This window comes from Neovison vison, chromosome 2, assembly GCF_020171115.1.
Source record: "Neovison vison isolate M4711 chromosome 2, ASM_NN_V1, whole genome shotgun sequence".
Taxonomy (NCBI): Eukaryota; Metazoa; Chordata; class Mammalia; order Carnivora; family Mustelidae; genus Neogale; species Neogale vison.
The window spans coordinates 199,135,058-199,158,278 of record NC_058092.1 but is presented as its reverse complement, the minus strand read 5'-3'; the positions used below and the strand labels follow the sequence as shown (position 1 = coordinate 199,158,278).

At 40.2% G+C, this 23,221-nt stretch overlaps 1 protein-coding gene across 1 annotated transcript; it reads left to right on the top strand.

Moving 5' to 3' along the window:
• The first annotated feature begins 222 nt into the window (after positions 1 to 222).
• LOC122898944 (tyrosine-protein phosphatase non-receptor type 20-like) lies at positions 223 to 20,167 on the top strand. The gene is made up of 5 exons (XM_044236603.1): positions 223 to 564; positions 4,974 to 5,181; positions 7,907 to 7,914; positions 19,094 to 19,156; positions 20,025 to 20,167. Exons 1-5 carry the CDS (start codon positions 223 to 225, stop codon positions 20,088 to 20,090), a joined length of 687 nt encoding a protein of 228 aa, XP_044092538.1. The 3' UTR covers positions 20,091 to 20,167.
• The last annotated feature ends 3,054 nt before the right edge of the window (positions 20,168 to 23,221 follow it).

Genomic DNA, 23,221 nt, shown 5'->3' with positions numbered 1-23,221 from the left:
AGATAAAAACAAAAAACATTCCTCATTGTGTATTTTGTAGGTCATGCTAACAGGTTTGGGGGAGGGGGAAGAATTTAAATTCATGGACTCATATAACTCCTCCTACACCATCTTGTCTCCTGGTCAAAGAGAGAAATGGATTTACCAGTATGAAATATATTCATGAATCTGGGTGTATTGTATCTCCTACTTTTCCTTTATCTACCAGATATTTCTGTTTTTATGACAGATGATTCAACACGTGTTCCTCTTGGAGAAAACAAGGACTACATCAATGCTAGCTATATTAGAATAGTCAATTCTGGAGAAGAGTATTTTTATATTGCTTCACAAGGACCACTGCCAAGTACCACAGATGACTTTTGGCAAATGGTTTTAGAGAATAACTCTAATGTTATTGTTATGATAACCAGAGAGATAGAAGGTGGAATCATCAAATGCCACCATTACTGGCCCATTTCTATGAAGAAGCCTATGGAATTGAAAAACTGTCGCATCTTCCTGGAGAACTATCAGATACTTCAATATTTCATCATCCGAATATTTCAAGTTGTGAAGAAGTCTGTAAGTTTAAAAAAAATCAGTAGAAGAGATATTAAGATAAGCCTCCTGTCAGGATGAGAAGTTAGGATTAGGATGTGTTATAGACTGGGGATACTTTTTTGAGTAACTTGTTTTTAATGCTCCCTGATACCAGAAACTAAGACACCACTGTGTCTGCTTCTTAACCAAACTGACTGGAGAGATGAAAAACCTAAACAGGGGAGGTGGGGCAGGGAGCAACAGTATTGGAAGTTGCCTAATCCTGGGATGTCCTTTGGCTGCTTCTGTTGAGTGTGACAGAGATGTATGGAGTCTTTAAGGTATATTTCTAACCACTGTGCCAGGTACAATCACAGCCGTACTGATTATTGGAGACCTGGGTATGCTTACTGATACTTTCAGTTACTGTGCTCCATGGTAATGAGGGATGCTTTGAAGGCCTGGAAGGGAAGTATGTGGCTTCGTGTATGGCTTGGGGGAAGGTTTGCTGGAGGAGGGAACATATGGACTGAGAACTACTCAAATGAAAAAGATGGAAAGAAAAAGTAGGTAATCAAGATCTAAAATAGCATGGGGTATATATAGGGAATTGCAGGTAATTAAGTGTTTCAGGAAGGGAAAAGTTTAATGCCAAGGAATAATGACTGGTGAGATGAGGCTATAGAAAGTAAGCAGGGAGCAGTCAGAACATGAAATATCTTGGATGTTGGCTAAGGAGCACAAACTTCTTTATGAAGATAATTAGGAGACATTGAAGAATTTCAATAAGCAGGTGCCATGATCAGTCAGGGCGGTTGGTATTGAGATGGAAAGCAGAGACTTTGGTGTTTTTTCATATCAGATTGGCTGACTTATATGTGGCTTATGACTCGTAACTTTTTTTTTATGAGCAGTCAAAATTAAGCTATCTAATACAATAGCTACATGTGGCTATTTAAGCTTAAATTTAATTCAGTGTCTCACTTACAGTAGCCATATTTCTAGTGTTTAGTTACATGTCACTAGTGGCTATCATATTGGGCAGCACAGATTCAAAACATTTGCATCGTTGTAGAAAGTTCTCTTGGGAAGTGATGATTTCTAAAATCTAAAACTCATAAATTTCTTGCTTTAATAGATTCAAAAAATATAAAAGGAATGGTTTGTAGGAGAAAGTGATGAATTCCGTTGCTCTAAGTGGATTTAATTAGCAAGTAGGTGATACATGTGTTCGAGAGGAATGAAGGGGATGGGAGTTAAACAAGAAGTCTGATAAGAGTACACTAGGAGTATCATGCCTCCATCAGAAAGGATGAATACTCAACTTTTGTAGCAACCTGGACGGGACTGGAAAAGATTATGCTGAGTGAAATAAGTCAAGCAGAGAGAGTCAATTATCATATGGTTTCACTTATTTGTGGAGCATAACAAATAGCATGGAGGACATGGGGAGTTAGAGAGAGAAGGGAATTGGGAGACATTGGAAGGGGAGGTGAATCATGAGAGACTATGGACTCTGAAAAACAATCTGAGGGGTTTGAAGTGGGGGTGGGTGGGAGGTTGGGGTACCAGGTGGTAGGTATTATAGAGGGCATGGATTGCGTGGACCACTGGGTGTGGTGAAAAAATAATGAATACTGTTATGCTGAAAATAAATAAATTTAATTTAAAAAAAAAAGAATGATGAGTCATCACCAAAGAAGTTGATTGGAGTCCAAACAATAACTAAGAAAGAGTTGGAACCCATAAATTTTCAATAGCAATAAAATATATACCTACACGATTATTTTCTTCCCAGCAGCCTAACTATGGGATTCCTGAGCACAGGTTATGGAACTGACCCAGATGTTGTCCACTACGTGTGGTAAGATTCAAAGGATGAAGGGTGTTATCGGTTTGGTAGGAACATGATTCAGATAATCAGCCATGAAGTCTAAATTTAGGGCGACAAATGGAACCAGGAGCCAGTCAAGTAAGAGCAAGTGGAGGACATAAAGGACAGAGGAACTCCATTTGGTCACATTGTTGTTGGAGTAGGAGTGAGGCACAAATGAGGTGGTAGCAGATGATCTTCTGGTCAGAAACTGATGTTGGAGTTTAAGAACTGGAAAATTTTTGATACCGGACATTATAGGTAATGATAAGTTCAGGGAGTGAGCATCACTGTGAGGACTAGAAGAAATGAGTAGTGTCCTTTGCAAGAAAGAAATATAAATGCTATGAGGTTAGAGTGTCCGTTGGGCTGTTGAGACTTCAGGTTTGCCCTGGATGATGTCAGAGCTTGTGGGAGAGGGAAGGTAAGAGTCTTCAGTGAATGTGGCAGGTGGACTGGAGGCTAAAGCCACTAGGTCATAGCAATGAGAGGGTGAAGGTATGAAGCTAAGGAGTATGAGACTCAAAAGGGAGTGGGGTTTTTCACAAGAAGAAATGGTGGATTGGAAACAGGAATGGGCCGCAAGGAGTACTCAACCTAATCTCTATGCTCTGTGGGACCTGGAGACAGTAGAATAGGTGGCTTCCATGGTGGCGTTGGGGTGGGGGAGAGGCTGCAGAGAAAGAAGTACTGTGGGAAGCAAGGAAGGAAATGGAGGAAGCATTTAGGGAAATGAGGAGGATTTCAAAGAGTTTACTATGAGATGGGGCACCTGTGTGCAAGGGGAGAGGTTGACAAGTTAAAGGAGTAGGGTGGGAGGGAAAGATGAAATTGAAAAGTATGAGGAGGATCTGCGCATAGGTGGTAACCAGAGAGGCCAAGAATGATGGCTGACGCTTGCTGGTTGTGTGCTAGCCCTTGCGCTTGGTTATGCACCTAGGAACTCACCTCAGCCCTCAGTCCCCCAGGACTTGCTGATTCCCTCCCTTGTTAACCAGGTGTTGTGCCAGGTGCCAGAGACAGAACATACACACAGTCTCAGCTCTTAGAGTGCTTATGGTCTAGTGGGAAAGGAAGTTCCAGCTGACTTGTGAGGCACATATTATGGCAGAAGAAAGACAGCCTGCTTGAAGAGGATAGGCAGGTGGGAGGCACAGAGGAATGATCTGTTTGCAAGGACGAAAAAGCTAGGGTCCATCTGTGGAGACTTGGCAAGGGGTTGGTGGCCTTTGCTCTGAGGCCCACAGGCTTCAGAACCATGGGGTTCATGTTTGAAGAGTCTGCATCGGGATTTCTGTCTGAATGGTATTAGGTCAGGAAAGTGGTGAGGACTACCTTTATGCACATTCTTAGTGGTCACCAGTAGCAGAAGAAATTTAAGCCCTGAAACACGCATGGTAGGGTTAAAGCTATCCTCAACTTGGTGCCTTCACAAGCTTTGCAAAGGGTGTTGGCATCATTCAATTTCATGTACCAGTGTGTCAAACTTGAGTTTTCTATTTGGGACTTAGGAAAAGTTATTTCTGTTTGGAACTCAGGAAAAATGTGTGCATTAGGGAGAAGCAGGGGAGGAGCAAGAGGCCCATCCTGAGTTTTCCCACAAGGGTTCCCAGTGAAGTAAAATGAGGGCTTCACACTGGGAAAGCCTCCCACTTTGGAAGGGATGATGGGTAAACTCAAAGTCCTTTATCTGTCAACTCTGAGGAGTTTCATGACTGTGTTTCTAGGGGTCTCAGCACAAAAGTAGGGGCTCAGTCCACTCACTTGGTCATCACGTACCCTGTCCTCATCAGCAGAAGAGGTTAGGGCCCTGCCGGTCAAGCAACTTGGCAGCACCTACCTTTAAATTTAATATCATAATATTTAAGCTAAGATAGAACGCCTTTATTAATGTGTTAGCCCATCTTTCACTCTGAGTTTCTTAGGTTCTTGGTTTTTCTGCAGTACCATGGTCCGGAACAAAGATGGTAGATTTGAATTCAGGAGGCCTGCAGTATAGTCCCAGCTCTAAACATGTGAGCTTTCTGACCTAACATGTATCTCCCAATCACCCTAATCCTTACTTTTTCATCTGTAAAATGGGGATGAAACAGTACCTACCTCCCAGAGTTGGCATGAGGATTAAATGAAAGAATGCATGTGAAGTCTCTAGCGTACCTGGCACATTGCGAGTGCTTAAATCGTGCTACCTCTTCCTAGTGTGATTTTCATTATTGTATGACCACAGAGCCTTTAGCAGTAGTAGTAGTAGTAGTATATTAAAAATTCAATTTAGGGGGCGCCTGGGTGGCTCAGTTGGTTGAGCAACTGCCTTCGGCTCAGGTCACGGTCCTGGAGTCCCAGGATCGAGTCCCGCATCCGGCTCCCAGCTCCATGGGGAGTCTGCTTCTCCCTCTGACCTTCTTGCCTCTCATGTTCTCTCTCACTGTCTCTCTCTCAAATAAATAAATAAAATCTAAAAAAAAAAATTCAATTTAGATCTTTAATATAAGAAGTTGATAAATCTCTCTCTTCTCCTCACTCCTCCCTCCCTCCCTTCTTCTCTGTCCCCTTTTCTCCCTCCCTTCTCTCTCCACAGACAGGAAGTAGTCACTTTGTAAAACACTTGCAGTTCACCAGCTGGCCAGACCATGGCACTCCTGCCTCGGTAGATGGCTTCATAAAGTACGTGCGTTACGTGAGGAAGAGCCACCTTACAGGACCTATCGTTGTTCACTGCAGTGCTGGTGTGGGCCGGACGGGGGTGTTCCTCTGTGTGGATGTTGTGTTCTGTGCCATTGAAAAGAGCTTTCCAGTAAGTGTGTGAATTAAACAGATAACTGATGCTGTTAGTAAACATTCTGCTTGTAACAGCCTTCTAGTACCTAGAGACAGATGGGGCCTTCAGGAGAAGTCAGTAAAGAGAAAGCCTGTGAACTTTGGGGACCTGCTTCTCAATTCAGTGCTGCAGGTTCCCGGAGGTGACTGTGATGATGACAGTACAGAAAGCACACAAAGGACATGGGACAGTGTAGAGGCACAGTAGAGGCACAGTGAATGTTCCCTTTTCTCCCCTCTTCCCACACCTAAGGTTTTTAAATCTTGTTAAAGAATGTTGATGAAGTATATGCCTGTTCCTAATGAACAGAAATGCATGCACATGAGCACATTGGAAAAAATGTGGACTTCAGGGTTTTAATGAGAGGTCCCTAGCTTGGACTGCCAATTTTGCTTCATACTTTAGATTTTGGTGATATTGTGCACATTGCTCATCCTCTTGGAAACCTAGTTTTCTCTTACGTAAAATAAGGATAATATTTTTGGGTTTGAGTTCGTCATTAACAATTCTTTTCTTTCCTTCCGAATTTGGAACCAACTGAGAGATAGACCCAAGAATTAGACACATATTAATTATCCTGTTACCTCTACTGTTGGTTAAACTGCTTAGGGAACGTGACCTGAGATTTGTGGCCAGAAAGGCTGACTCACTGAGCTGTTTTTCCCGCACTGTGGAAGTGCAAAGGGCCTGTTTATTAGCAGGTCCCGGGGTGGGAGGCGGGGAGTGGCTCTTACCACCAGGACCACAAGGAATGGAAAACAACCATACCTCTGGCATGACAAAGCGGGCTAGTAGGCGTTTGCCCTGCCAGACAAATTCTGCAGTTAGATTATCGTCACAAAAACTAAATCTCAGTTCCATCGGGCCTTCACCACCTAGTTAAACCCTGACTGTGGGAGGCTATCTTCCTTGGCAGCAGAATGGCTGTTTTGGTTCCAGAACTCACCATCCTCGGGTCATATTATTTGGGAGGGTGGGAAAATGGCCTTTCCCCGTAACTTCTTGGAGGACAGAGGAAATTTCTTTTTGTCAGAAACTTGAGCCAGTATCTCCCAGCATTTCAGCTGCTTCCGAGTTTTAGCCCCTTGCCTGACCTAACTGCTGTGGGAGATGCTGGTCAGTTTGGGCCAGTCAGGACTACTCCAGACTGTAAGGCTGAGAGTGAGAGAGGAATGGTTTTTCAAAGCAAACTCAGAGAATGAATATAAACTAGACAGTCCTCTCCACTCTCCCCCCACCAAAAAAAGGCCAATGTGCTAAAAAAATGCTGAAAATTTAAGTAGTATAATTCTGATATTACCCATTCCCATAACTAATGTTGTTTGATCCTATTAGCAGAAATTCGTTAGTATGATTTTCTTTTATATATTTCCCATTATAATTTCTTAATTGGTTTATGTTTGTCCTTATTTTATTTTCCTTGTAGAAACTGTAAAACCTGTACATATTATACTTCATGATCCTAAGGAGCACTGTTTTCTCCCACATTTTATCTTCTTTAAACTCAGAATGTGTTTTATAATGAGTCAGGTTTAATTGACAGTGTTTTTCTTTTTTTTTTCCAATTTATTTATTTTCAGAAAAACAGTATTCATTATTTTTTCACCACACCCAGTGCTCCATGCAAGCTGTGCCCTCTATAATACCCACCACCTGGTACCCCAACCTCCCACCCCCCCCGCCACTTCAAACCCCTCAGACTGTTTTTCAGAGTCCATAGTCTCTCATGGTTCACCTCCCCTTCCAATTTACCCCAAAGCACATACCCTCCCCAATGTCCATAATTCTACCCCCCTTCTCCCAACCCCCCTCCCTCCAGCAACCCACAGTTTGTTTTGTGAGATTAAGAGTCACTTATGGTTTGTCTCCCTCCCTATCCCATCTTGTTTCATGGATTCTTCTCCTACCCACTTAAGCCCCCATGTTGCATCACCACTTCCTCATATCAGGGAGATCATATGATAGTTGTCTTTCTCCGCTTGACTTATTTCACTAAGCATGATACGCTCTAGTTCCATCCATGTTGTCGCAAATGGCAAGAGTTCGTTTCTTTTGATGGCTGCATAGTATTTCATTGTGTATATATACCACATCTTCTTTATCCATTCATCTGTTGGTGGACATCTAGGTTCTTCTTAGTGATACATAAAATAATGATACATTTTGCAATTAAGGATGCTTAGATTTGAGAGAGTAATTCAAAAATAGAAAATGCATCCATTGTTTCCTTATTGGCTTCCCACAGAACCTTGAACCATCAAATGTTCTTACTGATGCCCCTTTCTACTCTTTTCAGAAATTTTGTCCAGACGTTCCTAGAAATTGAGAGTAAGCATTTAGAAACTTCAAAGCAGTTTTCTGTATTGCTGTGACATCCAAGAGCGTGACCAGTGAGGGGGACTGGTCTTAGTGAACAGGGTGTAGACCAGTTTGTGTGTTGTGGAACTCTCATGCAGTGTCATACATGCAGCAAGCTGCATACGAGCTGTGTGAGGCTGCACAGTTGTGACCTGCAATGTCGTAAGATGCCTTGATCAATTATAACTCCAAAGGATATGAAAAGCTGAGAATATGTAACCATTTATTTCTTTTTTAATTGTACTTTTATAACCATTTGCATTTTTAATCACACCTGCTTAATAATCCATAAAAAGTTGGAAGCAAACGGGCTCTTGCCTTGCAGAAACACTGAGATTGCTCTGTAGTTGGAACATTCTCGATCGACCTTTCTCCTCCAACAGTCTTAGTTATTGTATTATCACATAATGAAGTGAATAATCCAGAATTTAGTACATTAGCCTTTTCATAATGAAAAATTCTTACAACACCACTGTGCACCCTGTCCAGTTTACCCGGCAGGGGTTTGTATTTTTGTTTGTTTTTGTTTCTGTTCTTCGTAGTAAGAGTCTCTTGATGAAGCAGTGTGATTTATCTCTGGGCACCAGTTCCCTGATCTGTGTAATACCTCAGACAGCTTTCTTACCCTTGCAGCTCTGCGACCAGAACATAATCGTACACAAAGCTCAAGCTCCAAATCACATCAGGTTACAGTGTAATGCTTTGCATTTCTGCACAGTTCAGAGCTAGTTGTTTGTCAGTAATCCAACGGAATAAAGGAAGAATTCTTCCTTCTTAACACTTCATGTTCAAATAACACGCATGCTGAAAGAATCACCGTTAGCCACATCTCCGTATCCATTAAGCTGCAGTGCTGAACACCTTGATACTTGCATTTGCTTCATAAGTTGGTACCACTGCATACCATTAGCCCATCCCTGACTTTGTCAAGCTGTCATGTCATTAGAAAATGGTACTTTCTGTGGGTCTCTCCTCGTGCACCTGCCAGAGGAGCACACAGCCCTGAACCATTGCCTGACCTCGTCGTAGGTGGGCTGTGAGCACTGAAGGGGCCTGTGCAGTGTGGGGGGAGAAAAAGAAAAGAAAAGAAGATGTTACTTTAGTTGTTCTTTTTGCCACATATTTACCCCAAATTTCCAAAACATCTTCAATAGCCATTCTTCATTGTCCTGATAATTGTGTATAGGTTTTTAATCTTAGCAATTCTAAGAGCTATTTTGTGAGTCTGCAGAACATTAATGTTACAAGTGAAAAATAATGAACATTAGCTTCTGTTTTTTAAATGTAATATTCTTTTAAATAATTCTTTTGTCTTTGAACAAAAAGACATGTGTTCAAAAGGAACTTTTGAACTTATTTCTTTTTTTTGAAAATGAAAAATACATTTTAATAGTTTGTTTGCTTTGTTAGCCAGTACATTGTTGCAATTAAGACAGGTGTGGTTTAAGCATTCACAGTCAATAATGGTTATAAGATTCAATATAAGGAATTATAGTTCCAAGCAAAATGAACGTGAACTCTTTCTGCCTCATATCTTTGCATTTACCTCCATTATCATCATTTGGTTAACCACTATAGCTGCATCCAGAAAGCTGTGTTTTTCTAGATGAGGCAGTGCAGTGAAACTTGTTTTACCATCCTTAAATTAAGATTAAAAAGGAATAACATAAATTCATTTCCATAAATTGTCTAATCTTCAATTATAAATTTAAAAATAGGCTTTCGGTAACAGTTTTTATTTTTTTTATTTTTTTTCCAATTTATTTATTTTCAGAAAAACAGTATTCATTATTTTTTCACCACACCCAGTGCTCCATGCAAGCTGTGCCCTCTATAATACCCACCACCTGGTACCCCCAACCTCCCACCCCCCCGCCACTTCAAACCCCTCAGACTGTTTTTCAGAGTCCATAGTCTCTCATGGTTCACCTCCCCTTCCAATTTACCCAAATTCCCTACTACTCTCTAACACCCCTTGTCCTCCATGCTATTGGTTATGCTCCACAAATGAGTGAAACCATATGATAATTGACTCTCTCTGCTTGACTGATTTCACTCAGCAGAATCTCTTCCAGTCCCGTCCATGTTGCTACAAAAGTTGGATATTCGTCCTTTCTGATGGAGGCATAATACTCCATAGTGTATATGGACCACATCTTCCTTATCCATTCATCCGTTGAAGGGCATCTTGGTTCTTTCCATAGTTTGGCGACTGTGGCCATTGCTGCTATAAACATTGGGGTACAGATGGCCCTTCTTTTCACGACATCTGTATCTTTGGGGTAAATACCCAGGAGTGCAATTGCAGGGTCGTAGGGAAGCTCTATTTTTAATTTCTTGAGGAATCTCCACACTGTTCTCCAAAGAGGCTGCACCAACTTGCATTCCCACCAACAGTGTAAGAGGGTTCCCCTTTCTCCACATCCTCTCCAACACATGTTGTTTCCTGTTTTGTTAATTTTGGCCATTCTAACTGGTGTAAGGTGATATCTCAATGTGGTTTTAATTTGAATCTCCCTGAGGGCTAATGATGATGAGCATTTTTTCATGTGTCTGATAGCCATTTGTATTTCTTGATTGGAGAAGTGTCTGTTCATATCTTCTGCCCATTTTTTGATGTGTTTGTCTGTTTCGTGTGGGTTGAGTTTGAGGAGTTCATTATAGATCCTGGATAGCAACCTTTTGTCTGTACTGTCATTTGCAAATATCTTCTCCCATTCCGTGGGTTGCCTCTTTGTTTTTTTGACTGTTTCCTTTGCTGTGCAGAAGCTTTTGATTTTGATGAAGTCCCAGAAGTCTATTTTCGCTTTTGTTTCCTTTGCCTTTGGAGACGTATCTTGAAAGAAGTTGCTGTGGCTGATATCGAAGAGATTACTGCCTATGTTCTCCTCTAAGATTCTGATAGATTCCTGTCTCACGTTGAGGTCTTTTATCCATTTTGAGTTGATCTTTGTGTACGGTGTAAGAGAATGGTCGAGTTTCATTCTTCTACATATAGCTGTCCAGTTTTCCCAGCACCATTTATTGAAGAGACTGTCTTTTTTCCACTGTATATTTTTTCCTGTTTTGTCGAAGATTAATTGACCATAGAGTTGAGGGTCCATATCAGGGCTCTCTACTCTGTTCCACTGGTCTATGTGTCTGTTTTTATGCCAGTACCATGCTGTCTTGGTGATCACAGCTTTGTAATAAAGCTTGAAATCAGGTAAGGTGATGCCGCCAGCTTTATTTTTGTTTTTCAACGTTTCCTTAGCGATTCGAGGTCTCTTCTGATTCCATACAAATTTTTGGATTATTTGCTCCAGCTCTTTGAAGAATGCCGGTGGAATTTTGATCGGAATGGCATTAAAAGTATAGATTGCTCTAGGCAGTATAGACATTTTAACGATGTTTATTCTTCCGATCCAAGAGCATGGAATGGTCTTCCATCTTTTTGTGTCTTCTTCAATTTCTTTCATGAGTGTTCTATAGTTCCTCAAGTATAGATCCTTTACCTCTTTAGTTAGGTTTATTCCCAGGTATCTTATGGTTCTTGGTGCTATAGTAAATGGAATCGATTCTCTAATTTCCCTTTCTGTATTTTCCTTGTTAGTGTATAAGAAAGCCACTGATTTCTGCACATTGACTTTGTATCCTGCCACGCTGCTGAATTGCTGTATGAGTTCTAGTAGTTTGGGGGTGGAGTCTTTTGGGTTTTCCATATAAAGAATCATGTCATCTGCGAAGAGAGAGAGAGTTTGACTTCTTCATTACCAATTTGGATACCTTTTATTTCTCTCTGTTGTCTGATTGCTGTTGCTAGGACTTCTAATACTATGTTGAACAAGAGTGGTGAAAGTGGGCATCCTTGTCTTGTTCCTGATCTCAACGGGAAGGCTGCAAGCTTTTTCCCATTGAGGATGATATTTGCTGTGGGTCTTTCATAGATAGATTTGATGAGGTTCAGGAATGTTCCCTCTATCCCTATACTTTGAAGCGTTTTAATCAGGAACGGATGTTGGATTTTGTCAAATGCTTTTTCTGCATCAATTGAGAGGACCATGTGGTTCTTCTCTCTTCTCATATTAATTTGTTCTATCACATTGATTGATTTACGAATGTTGAACCATCCTTGTAGCCCAGGGATGAATCCCACCTGATCATGGTGGATAATCTTTTTAATGTGTTGTTGGATCCTGTTGGCTAGGATCTTGTTGAGAATCTTAGCATCCATATTCATCAGTGATATTGGTCTGAAATTCTCCTTTTTGGTAGGGTCCTTGCCTGGTTTGGGGATCAGGGTAATGCTGGCTTCATAGAAAGAGTCTGGAAGTTTTCCTTCTGCTTCAATTTTTTGAAACAGCTTCAGGAGAATAGGTGTTATATCTTCTTGGAAGGTTTGGTAGAATTCCCCAGGGAATCCGTCAGGTCCTGGGCTCTTGTTTTTTGGGAGATTTTTGATCACTGCTTCAATCTCGTTATTAGATATCGGTCTATTCAGGTTGTCGATTTCTTCCTGGTTCAATTTTGGTAGTTTATATTTTTCCAGGAATGCATCCATTTCATCTAGGTTGCTAAGCTTATTGGCATATAACTGTTCGTAGTAACTTCTGATGATTGTTTCTACTTCCTTGGTGTTAGTTGTGATCTCTCCCCTTTCATTCATAATTTTATGAATTTGGGATTTCTCTCTTTTCTTTTGGATTAGTGTAGCCAGTGGCTTATCGATCTTATTGATTCTTTCAAAAAACCAGCTTCTAGTTTCATTGATACGTTCTACTGTATCTCTGGTTTCTCCCTCATTGATCTCAGCTCTAATCTTGATGATTTCCCTTCTTATGTGTGGAGTTGGTTTGATTTGTTGTTGATCCTCCAGTTCTTTAAGGTGTAGAGACAGCTGGTGTGTTCTGGATTTTTCAATTTTTTTGAGCAAGGCTTGGATGGCTATATATTTTCCCCTTAGGACCGCCTTTGCTGTATCCCATAGGTTTTGGACCGAAGTGTCTTCATTCTCATTGGTTTCCATGAATTGTTTCAGTTCTTCTTTGATCTCCTGGTTGATCCAAGCATTCTTAAGCAAGGTGGTCTTTAGCTTCCAGGTGTTTGAGTTCCTTCGGAACTTTTCCTTGTGATTGAGCTCCAGTTTCAAAGCATTGTGATCTGAGAATATGCAGGGAATAATCTCAGTCTTTTGGTATCGGCTGAGTCCTGATTTGTGACCCAGTATGTGGTCTATTCTGGAGAAGGTTCCGTGTGCACTTGAGAAGAATGAGTATTCTGCTGTTTTAGGGTGGAATGTTCTGTATATATCTATGAGGTCCATCTGGTCCAATGTGTCGTTCAATGCTCTTGTTTCTTTATTGATTTTCTGCTTCGATGATCTGTCTAATTCTGAAAGAGGCGTGTTAAGATCACCTACGATTAGTGTATTCATATCAATATGACTCTTTATCTTGATTAACAGTTTTCTTAAGTAATTGGCTGCTCCCATATTGGGAGCATAGATATTTACAATTGTTAGATCATCTTGGTGGATAGTCCCTTTAAGGATTATGTAGTGTCCTTCTGTATCTCTGACTACAGTCTTTAGTTTGAAGTCTAATTTATCTGATATGAGAATCGCTACCCCAGCCTTCTTTTGAGTCCCATTGGCATGAAAGATGCTTCTCCACCCCTTCACTTTCAGTCTGCGTGTATCTTTAGGTTCAAAATGGGTCTCTTGTAGACAGCATATGGATGGGTCCTGTCGTTTTATCCAATCTGCAACCCTGTGCCGTTTTATGGGTGCATTTAGGCCATTCACATTGAGAGTGATTATTGATAGATACGTTTTTATTGACATCGAGTTACCTTTGAAGTCTTTCTTTCTGTAGACTGTCTCTATATTTCTGTTCAATGCTATTCTTGGGATTTTTCCTCTTTTATAGAACCCCCCTTAATATTTCCTGCAGTATCGGCTTGGTGGTTGCATAGTCTTTTAAGTCTTGCCGGTCTTGGAAACTCTTTATCTCTCCATCCATTTTGAATGTCAGTCTTGCTGGATAAAGTATTCTTGGCTGCATGTTCTTCTCATTTAGTGCCCTGAATATATCTTGCCAGCCTCTTCTGGCTTGCCAGGTCTCTGTGGACAGGTCTGACGTTATTCTGATGGGCTTCCCTCTGTAAGTAAGGAGCCTCTTTGCCCTGGCAGCTTTCAAGAGATTATACCTACAATTATAATTTCTCAATTTGACTATCAGGTGTCGTGATGTTTTTTTGGAGTGTATAATCTTGGGTGGAGACCGTTCAGCCTCTAGTACATGAACGCTGGTTTCATTCGCGAGATTCGGAAAGTTTTCATGAAGGACTTGTTCCACGACATCTTCTAGACTTCCTTCTTTCTCCTCCCCTTCAGGAATTCCAATAATTCTGACGTTGGAACGCTTCATGGCATCACTTATTTCCCTAATTCTGCTTTCGTGGGATCTAAGCTGTTTGTTCCAGGCTTCCTCCTGATCCTTTCTCTCTATCTGTTTGTCTTCCAGATCACTAATTCTATCTTCTGTCTCAGTTACCCTAGCTTTGAGAGAGTTTAGATTGGATTGGAACTCATTGAGAGCATTGTGGACCTCCTCCCTGGTAGCTTTAAGCTCCGCCCTAACATTGTGAACATCCTGTCTGGTCGCTTTCAGTTCGGCTCTAATCAATTCTGTTTGGTCATCCATGGCTTTCTCCAACCTAGCTATTGCCTGGATAATTGTTAGCCTGAATTCTCTTTCCGACATATTGTCTATGTTGATAGCCGTTAGCTCTGTTGAGGAAGGTCCATCCTCTGTATTTTTCTTCTGTTGGGCATTCCTCCTCCTAGTCATTTTGGTGGGAGAAGACTGAACAGATGTAGCTGGATGTATCAACTCTGGTGCAGTCAAGGTGCACCCTGGAACACTTCCTGATCTCCGTCTCAGAAGCCTCAGTCTGGGTGCAGAAGCTGAATAAATTCCCCCTTGGACGCTGGCAGTGCAGGTTCCAAGTTAAAGACCCTGGGGGCGCAGGATCTTTTGCTCGTCCCCAAAGCCAAGGCAGTGGCGGCTGTCTGGGAGCTCCTGACCGCCAGAGAGGTTCCAAGCAGCGATCGCACACTGAGATTTTGCCACTGGCCGGGGCTGGGAGTGCCCGGCTTGCGCGCACCTCTTTTCAGAGGCGGCTGTGGGTCGGGCGCGCGTCTGGGGCACTGAGAACGGGGCGCTGGTCCGTAAGCCGCAGGCTGGGCTTTTGCGCGCCTCTGTCCGGGGAAGAGTTTCGCGGGCGCGCGGCTTAGACTTTGAAACAATGGCCCGGGTCAAGAAGCGCCCCAGGGCCTTAGAAACCCAGGAGAGCTGGAGCGACGTGCACGCGCATCTCAAGCTTTGTGGTAGTCCTAGCGCGCGTTCTGCAGACCGGCTCCCATCCCCTCACAGGAGCCGGAACCCCGCGCTCTGGGGCACGCTGGCGGCTTAGGGACCAGGAGCCGGTTTCTCCGCCGCACTCTCTCTGCCTCCGCGCCGGGGAGGCCGTCTGGGACCGGGGACTCAAGCCCCTGTCCCTAGCCGCCCCGATTCCCACAATTTGCCCCCGCGATCCTTTGCTCTTTTGGAGTGCTTTCAACCAGTCTCCGAGTTAATGCTGGTCCCCAGACGCAGGGCACTCTCGCTCGTATCGGGGTATTACTTTTGCACCGGTCGCCTCTGGTGGCTCCCTCCCCCTTTTGTTTATCTTCCGATATCAGTCCGCTGTTCCCATTCCGCTTTACCTGCTCACTGGCGTCTTCTGCCCCTGTAGAGATCCAGACGTGTATAATTCTGATCTCAGGCTGATTTCATGGGTGATCAGAGTTCTTTGGTAGGTAATCAGCTCACTTTGGGGTACCAGCTGAAAAGACGCCTCTTCCTAGTACCCCGCCATCTTGTCCCCCCCCCCCCGGTAACAGTTTTTAAATTCAGTGAGATTTCACTTTGTTATATTTCCTCATATGGATCAGACTTTTGGTTTCGAGTCTAAGAACTCCTTACCTAGCCTAGGTCCCAAATAACTTTTGCTATATTGTTTTCTCATCGTTCTGTGTTTTATGATTAACATTTAAGTCCTAAATCCATTTTCAGTTAATTTTTGTATAAGGTATGAGGTTTAAGGTAAGGTTTACTTTTCCTTTATTTTTTTTTAAATTTTTTGCCTATGTTTGCCTTTTTGCCTAATTATGTCTAATTTTCTAACACCATTTGTTGAAAAAGCTGTTCTTCTTCTCTACCAAATTGTTTTGCACCTTCATCAAAAATCACTGGGCATGTTTGTGTGGGCCATTTTCTGGTTGTATATTCTGTTCCATTGATCTGTGTGTCTTATCCTTCTACCAATACTACTCTGTAGATTCCTGTATCTATATAGTAAGTTTTAACATCAGGAAGAGTGATCCCTTTATTCTTTTTCAAAATTGTTTTAACTCTTACAGAGTCTGTGCTTTCCCACATAAGTTTTAGAATTAGCTTGTCTACGTCTACAGAAAAGCTTCCAGGGATTTGGTAGGAATTTCTTTAAAGCTGTAGATCAATTTGGGGAGAACATCATGACATCTTTGCTATGTTGAATCCTCCAATCCATGAACATGGCATGTCTTTTCATTTATTTAGGTCTTCTTTAATTTCTTTCATTAGCATTTTCTCATTTTCAGCATTTAGATCTTCATAAACACATATAATGTGTTTTTTTAGATTTCCTCTTTGGAGCAATTATAAATGGATTGTGTTTTTTACTATCAGCTTCCACATGTGCATTGTTAGTATGTAGAAATGTGATTGTTTTTGTGTGTTTTTGCTGATCTTCTGTGCTGTGATTTCATTGAACTCACTAAATCTAAGAGGGTTTTGTGGAGGGGGGTCTGTTTTGTTCTGTTTTTAGATTCCTTGGGATTTTCTACATAGACCATCATTCTAGTTACAGATAGGGACAGCTTTTTATCTTCCTTTCCAACCTGCATGCTTCTTGTTTCTTTTTCTGGCCTTGTTAAATTACCTAAAACTTTAAGTATTAGATTGAATAATACATGTGGTGAGAGCGAACATTCTTGCCATTACTAATATTAGGGGGAAAGCAAATTAAAACAATTTGTTTGTAAAAGACCCCATGAAGAGAATGAAAAGACAAGCTACGTATTTGGGGAAACTGCAAATAACATATCCAACAAAGATTTTACATTTAGAATTTAGAAAGCATCCTCAAAACTCAGTAGTAAAGAAAAGAAACCAAAAAAGGAGCCAATTAAAAAATTGGTAAATTGGAAGGGGAGATGAACCATGAGAAACTATGGACTCTGAAAAACAGTCTGAGGGGTTTGAAGTGGCGGGGGGGTGGGAGGTTGGGGTACCAGGTGGTGGGTATTATAGAGGGCACAGCTTGCATGGAGCACTGGGTGTGGTGAAAAAATAATGAATACTGTTTTTCTGAAAATAAATAAATTGGAAAAAAAATTGGTAAAAGATATGAACAGACATTTCACCAAAGAGGATAAAAAGATGACAAATTACCACATTTAAAAGATGTTCAGCCTCATTAGCTTTTAGGGAAATGAAATTAAAACTATGATGAACTATCACTAGACATCTATCAGAAAGACAAATATAAAAAATGACACCACCAAGGGCTGGTTGAAGAAACGAGTTGAAGAAAGTGTTGAAGAAATGAGATTAACCATTTGTTGCTTGTGGGAATATAAAATGGTATACCCATTCTAGAAAATAGTTTTACAATTTTCTTTTCCTTTTCTTTCTTCTCTTTCCTTTGAGAGAAAGCACAAGTGCAGTGTGGGGGGAGGGGCAGAGGGAGAGAGAGAATATTAAGCAGGCTCCACATTCATTGCAGTCCCCAACACAGGCCTTGGTTTCATGACCCTGAGATCATGACCTAAGCCAAAATAGCGAGCCACTTTCTTGACTAACTTAGCCACCCAGGTGCCCCTGCAATTTCCTTAAAATGAACAAAAACGAAACTAAGCTAAATTTACCACATAACAATAGCAATAGCGCTCTTGGGTGTTTGTCCCAGAGAAATGAAAACCTACCTTCACACAGAAACCTGTGTGTAAATGTTCATGGTAGCACAATAGCCCCAAACTGGAATTGACCTAGATGTCCTTCCACACGCTGATGATTCAACAAACCAGTATATATCCATACCATCCAATACTACTAAGCAATAAAAAGGAGTGAACTATTGATATGCACAATTTGGATATATTTCAAAGCAATTATGCTGAATGAAAAAAAGTCTCAAAAAGTTAGAAATTATGTGATTCCATTCATATAATCTTGTTGAAGTAACAAAACAGTCAATATGGAGAACAGATGACTGGTTGCCAAGGGTTAGGAACTGAGTTGGATGAGCAGTTCTAAAGGATAACAGGAGAAAGTCCTGTGGTGGAACAGTTTTGCATCTTGATTGTGGTTGCTGTTACTGGAGTCTTCACTTGGGATAATATTGCACAAAAATACACAAACGCATCACACAATCTCACAAATGATTACCTGAAAAAATGGCAAACCCTGAATAGGCTCCGTGGATCATACTAATGTCAGTTTCTGGGTTTTGCTATTATACTATATGTATATAGGATGGCATAATTGGGGAAGATTGGGTGAAGGGCACATAGGATCTCCATGTACCTTTTTTTCCTAACTTACTGTATATCTATAATTCTAGTATAAAATTTAATGGCTCAATTAAAATATTAAATTATTATAAAAACAAAAAGTTATAAAGGAATGGTTATATTTTCTCTGATTTTCACCTATTTGGGGGTTATAGTTAGCAAACCTTAAAATTTCATGTTTTGATGTGGTCTTGCTGAACATGACTGGTCCTCAGCTTGCACCGCTTGACTCTCCAGGCAACTTTAGCAGCACCTGAGCTGGTCTGTAACCTGTTTCGCTGGTGATGCTCCTTGATGCTGCTGTCAGATGGTCAGAAGAGTTTCTAAACACTTAACTACCAGTTTCTGGGCTCATCTTATTGTGGAATAGCAACAGTCCCTTGCAGACCTGCATCAGCTCAGCAACCACATTGGGTACGCTGGTCTCCATTCACAGGTTGCAGACTCTGGTATCAGACCAACTGTTGCTCAGGGTCTCCATTTGAGCCGAGAAGGCTCTTTAGATGAGAAACAGCTGTGTTACTATATGGCCAGAAAAAGTATCCTGTGCTTCAGACTTTTCCAGAATCATAATGCTGCTTTAAGTTTTCCCTTTGGAGAACAGAAAAGTGGACATGGGCAAATTTGTTATTTCTTTTGGAGAGCATTTCTTATTGTAAATGATTGCTTCCTGCTTTTTCCTGGAAACCCCTTTAACCTAAAGTCTTCCTTATCCATTAGACTAGGTTAAAAATAGCATGTTTTCTTATAGCTGAAAATGAGAACTTTCTGGTTAAATTTTGACATCTCTTTAACTGGGAAGAATTATGGAGTACTCATCTGGCAGTCTGTGGGTTTGTGTTTTCCCTCATGTGAATAATACAAAATCACTGTCATCCTGTTGCAGTTCAACATCAAGAATATAGTGACCCAAATGAGAGAACAGCGTTACGGCATGATTCAAACAAAGGTAAGCTCTCACTACATAAATTCTAATAAAAAGAATAATGAACATAAAGATTAACATGTGTAGCACATTACAATTTGTAAATCTCTTTTACCTACTTGATGTTACTGAATTCTCACTGTTTGGGATAGACATGAATTTTTCTCTGTTATTATCGATGAAGTACTTCACCTTCAGAATAATGAAGTCTATTCTGTGAGGTCGTTCATATAGCACGTGGAGGAGCCAGGCAGGAAACTGGTGTCCTGACGCCCAAACACATGCCTTGTCCATCCATGATGTTGTGTTATTTAAGTAACATATCTAAAATTATTCATAGGTTTCTGGATGACAGTTTTGGATATTTACTTGCCACTAAATTATCAAAGTCATTGGCACGTCATAAAGGGATAGCATTGATGTTACAGATTAGTTATTAATCATTTGGGAGGGGGAATCAAGAGAGTATGGATAATGAAAAGCGGCAACCCCTAAATCTTTAAGTTGACCTGTTCTTAGGCCAGTGTTAAATGATAGGAAGCATTTTATTTGAAGTTGGATTGCCCAAGAGACCTGAGGCTACACCTAAAGAAAAAAAATTTTAAATGTGATGTATCCAGGGAGATATAAGGAGATGGAAGTTGAGGGTAAGTTTCCACTCTGTTCAGTTAAGCCTTGAGTTAACCAGTTCTAGACCAAGCACTGTTTTATGATAATTTTTCTTCCTGATATTTAAAAAAATAACATATTTTCATAAAGAAGTTCCTGCCTAAATGTTTGCTCTTTTTAGGAACCTTCCTTTATGGTTGAAAATTACAAGTATGTTTTCTCTAAGTAGATAGTGCTATTCATCTACTTACCATCCTGTTATTTTTCATATGTATGTACACAGGAGCAGTATTTCTTTTGTTATAAAGTTGTGCTTGAAGTTCTTCAGAAGCTTCTGACTTTAGATTAAGAAAGACTTCTGTTGCCTCACGTTTCAAATTATCAAGTGGCTTGGAGTCTTCTCACAAAGAACACGTTCTGGCTGTGCTGACGGGCTTTGCTTACAGGTACCATGTGCTTTCTTGTTGTATCATTTGACTTTCTCTCTGACAACTCCCTGAAGGCAGCATCATTTGGTTTGGGGTGAACAGTGTTTATCCATTAATCTTACTTAGATAATATCAAAATATACTCCCACATTTTCCCGTGAAAGAAAAGTTGCATGAAACAACTGCAGCCTATTTGGTTGACGGGATCACAGAGCCTAGTAATGGACTTAAACTGTACTCATTAAGATTTCATTTGCACAGGCAGCTAAAGGGAGCTGAGGATTTCCAAAGCCTTATAAAGCCCTTACCTTATTCTGGAGAATACAGGGCCAGTAAATGCAAGATCATATCATGAGCTCTTAGAGGCCTTTTCAGGACAGTTACTTAACCCATGTTTTGTTTGTTTGTTTGTTTGTTTAGCTAGAGTCTGTATTTTTAGCTGGTATTTGAATAACTCAGTTCACTAATTAGGATGAATTAAACTTCCATATAAATTGGATTCCATTTTCTTATAGTTCCACACTCTCGGGGGGGTGGGGGCAGAGACCTCAGAGGTCAAGCTGCCTTTCTAGAGCAGCTGCACAGGGACCTGTTGGTTTGGGAAGTATTTCATGGGTGGGCAGGGTTCCCCTGCTCCATCACATGAGCACACTGGTGAACGGTCCAAAACTAAAATAGATGTTTATATAGAAAGTCCAAGAGGAGATTTTTGTCCGGCTTGAGCTCTTTCCTATCCCACCCTAACACTTAACATATTACTCAGTCTGCTTTGTTAAAAGCACATATTATATTTTACTTGCCTCTTAGTCTTTGCCCTTTAGCTAACCAATAAACTTTGATATAAGCATTATTACATAAGGCTGTGTATCTCTTACACCAGATATATTTCTCAAACTAAGATCTTATGATAGTCATTTTTTTCTTCAGAGTTCCATTAAATCATTTCTTTCCATTACTGGCCCACCTCTGCTCTAACATTTAAAAGTTGGCTTTGGGAACTAGGCTTTGGAAAACCAAATTCATAGTTGTGAAAGGAAAACTTCCATATTCTTTTTTTGAAAAGATGTGGCCATTATTATATCCATCTTATTATAGGACTTTGCCTCATACGATTACAGTGATATTTTGGTCAAGGAATTTTAGTGACCAGTTATACCTGATGATAAGCTATTTAGCAATTGCTACATGTCTTTGTACAGTGTAATTCAGTGGAGATCAGAATATTCTATGTATTATATTGAGAAAATTTCTAATATTAATGTAAATCTTGAATTTATAAGAGGCTTATTTTATTCCCTTGGCTGAATGAATATTTGAATTTGTTGAATTAAATTTGATAATTTTCATTTTAGAAATAATTATATTCCAGAAATGTATTTTATATTAAATCAAATTGATGACTCTACCTATTTACATTATTCATATAAATAATAGTCTGTGCTAAACATTAATTTCATTTTGATGATTGGCCCTTAATATTTGTATCCCTAATTTTATTTTCTCTCTGTTATTGTAAAATAATAGATATGATGTACAACAGTATTCATGAGAAGGTTCTATGCTGTTACTTAAATGAAAAGACTTACTATGTATTGCCTGAAGTATTTTCATTATCTAGGCCTTGAAATGTTCTTGTAAAGAAAAATGCCACAATTTTGATGGTAAACATGTTTCTTCTTTAATGTGTGCCCCCTATTTTTATAGCTGTACTAATTTTTAGTTTTTCAAAGAAATTAAATAAGTCAATATAGAAATACTGATTGTACTTGTTTTATTTCATTTTTGGAAAGTGAATTCCAAATTGAAAACTTTTGACTAATTGAAATACTAAGTTTCCTACCAACAAAAAAAAATCATTCTTAGCCGAGGATATGAATATGAAACTCCCACTGACACCTTTGTAAGTTTATGAATGCTTATTTTTTAAAAATATTTTTATTTATTTATTTGACAGAGAGAGAGATCACAAGTAGGCAGAGAGGCAGGCAGAGAGAGAGAGAGGAGGAAGCAGGCTCCCTGCTGAGCAGAGAACCTGATACGGGACTCAATCCCAGGACCCTGAGATCATGACCTGAGCCGAAGGCAGCGGCTTAACCCACTGAGCCACCCAGGCGCCCCTTATGAATGCTTATTTAGAGGAAAGTTTAAATCATTTAGATAAAAGCATACATATATGCATTTAATAATGTTCAACTTTAAATACATATATTTAAAGTTGCATTGTGCTTGATGGACTTACATGTTGGACCAAAGCTTTTCAGAAATAAACATTGTAGGTTTTATTCTCATAGAAGTCTTGGTAATTTATTTTTTCTTGGGCTTTTTACCCTGAATCTATCTAGAACATTATTGAATTTTCAATTAACTTTACATTTACTGCTCAAAGTTCATTTCAGTGATTTATTTTTATTGAAAAATCTTAAATGAAAATGCCTAAGTAACCCTAAAACAAAACAGTTTCATTTCCTACTTACTTTTTCTTAATCCCTGGGAAGATTTACTTTTCTTTTTTTTTTAAATTAAAATTTTTTTAAATTGACATATAATGTATTATTAACCTCAGGGGTACAGGTCTGTGAATTGCCAGGTTTACACATTTCACAGCACTCACCATAGCACATACCTTCCCCAATGTCCATAACCCAACCACCCTCTCCCTAACCCCCTCCCCCAAGCAACCCTCAGTTTGTTTTGTGAGATTGAGTCTCTTATTGTTTGTCTCCCTCCCGATCCCATCTTGTTTCATTTATTCCTTTCCTGCCCCCCAAACCCCCCATGTTGCCTCTCAAATTCCTCATATCAGGGACAGCATATGATAATTGTCTTTCTCTGATTGACTTATTTTGCTCAGCATAATACCCTCTAGTTCCATCCACGTCGTCGCAAATGGCAAGATTTCATTTCTTTTGATGGTTGCATAGTATTCCATCATATATATATACCACATCTCCTTTACCCAAGATTTAGTTTTTTTATATGTTGTCTTGATCCAGAAGATTTGGAAAGTATTCATTAAGGAGTGAATTCATTAAGTAGGTCAGTGGCACTCAGT

What these genes read in the sequence shown, in the direction of transcription:
- LOC122898944 (XM_044236603.1), top strand. Translation starts at nt 223, where the DNA reads ATGACAGATGATTCAACACGTGTTCCTCTTGGAGAAAACAAGGACTAC. An exon ending in TTCAAGTTGTGAAGAAGTCT is followed by an intron (nt 565 to 4,973) that starts GTAAGTTTAAAA and finishes CTCTCTCCACAG; the next exon opens with ACAGGAAGTAGTCACTTTGT. An exon ending in ACGGCATGATTCAAACAAAG is followed by an intron (nt 19,157 to 20,024) that starts GTAAGCTCTCAC and finishes GTATGTACACAG; the next exon opens with GAGCAGTATTTCTTTTGTTA.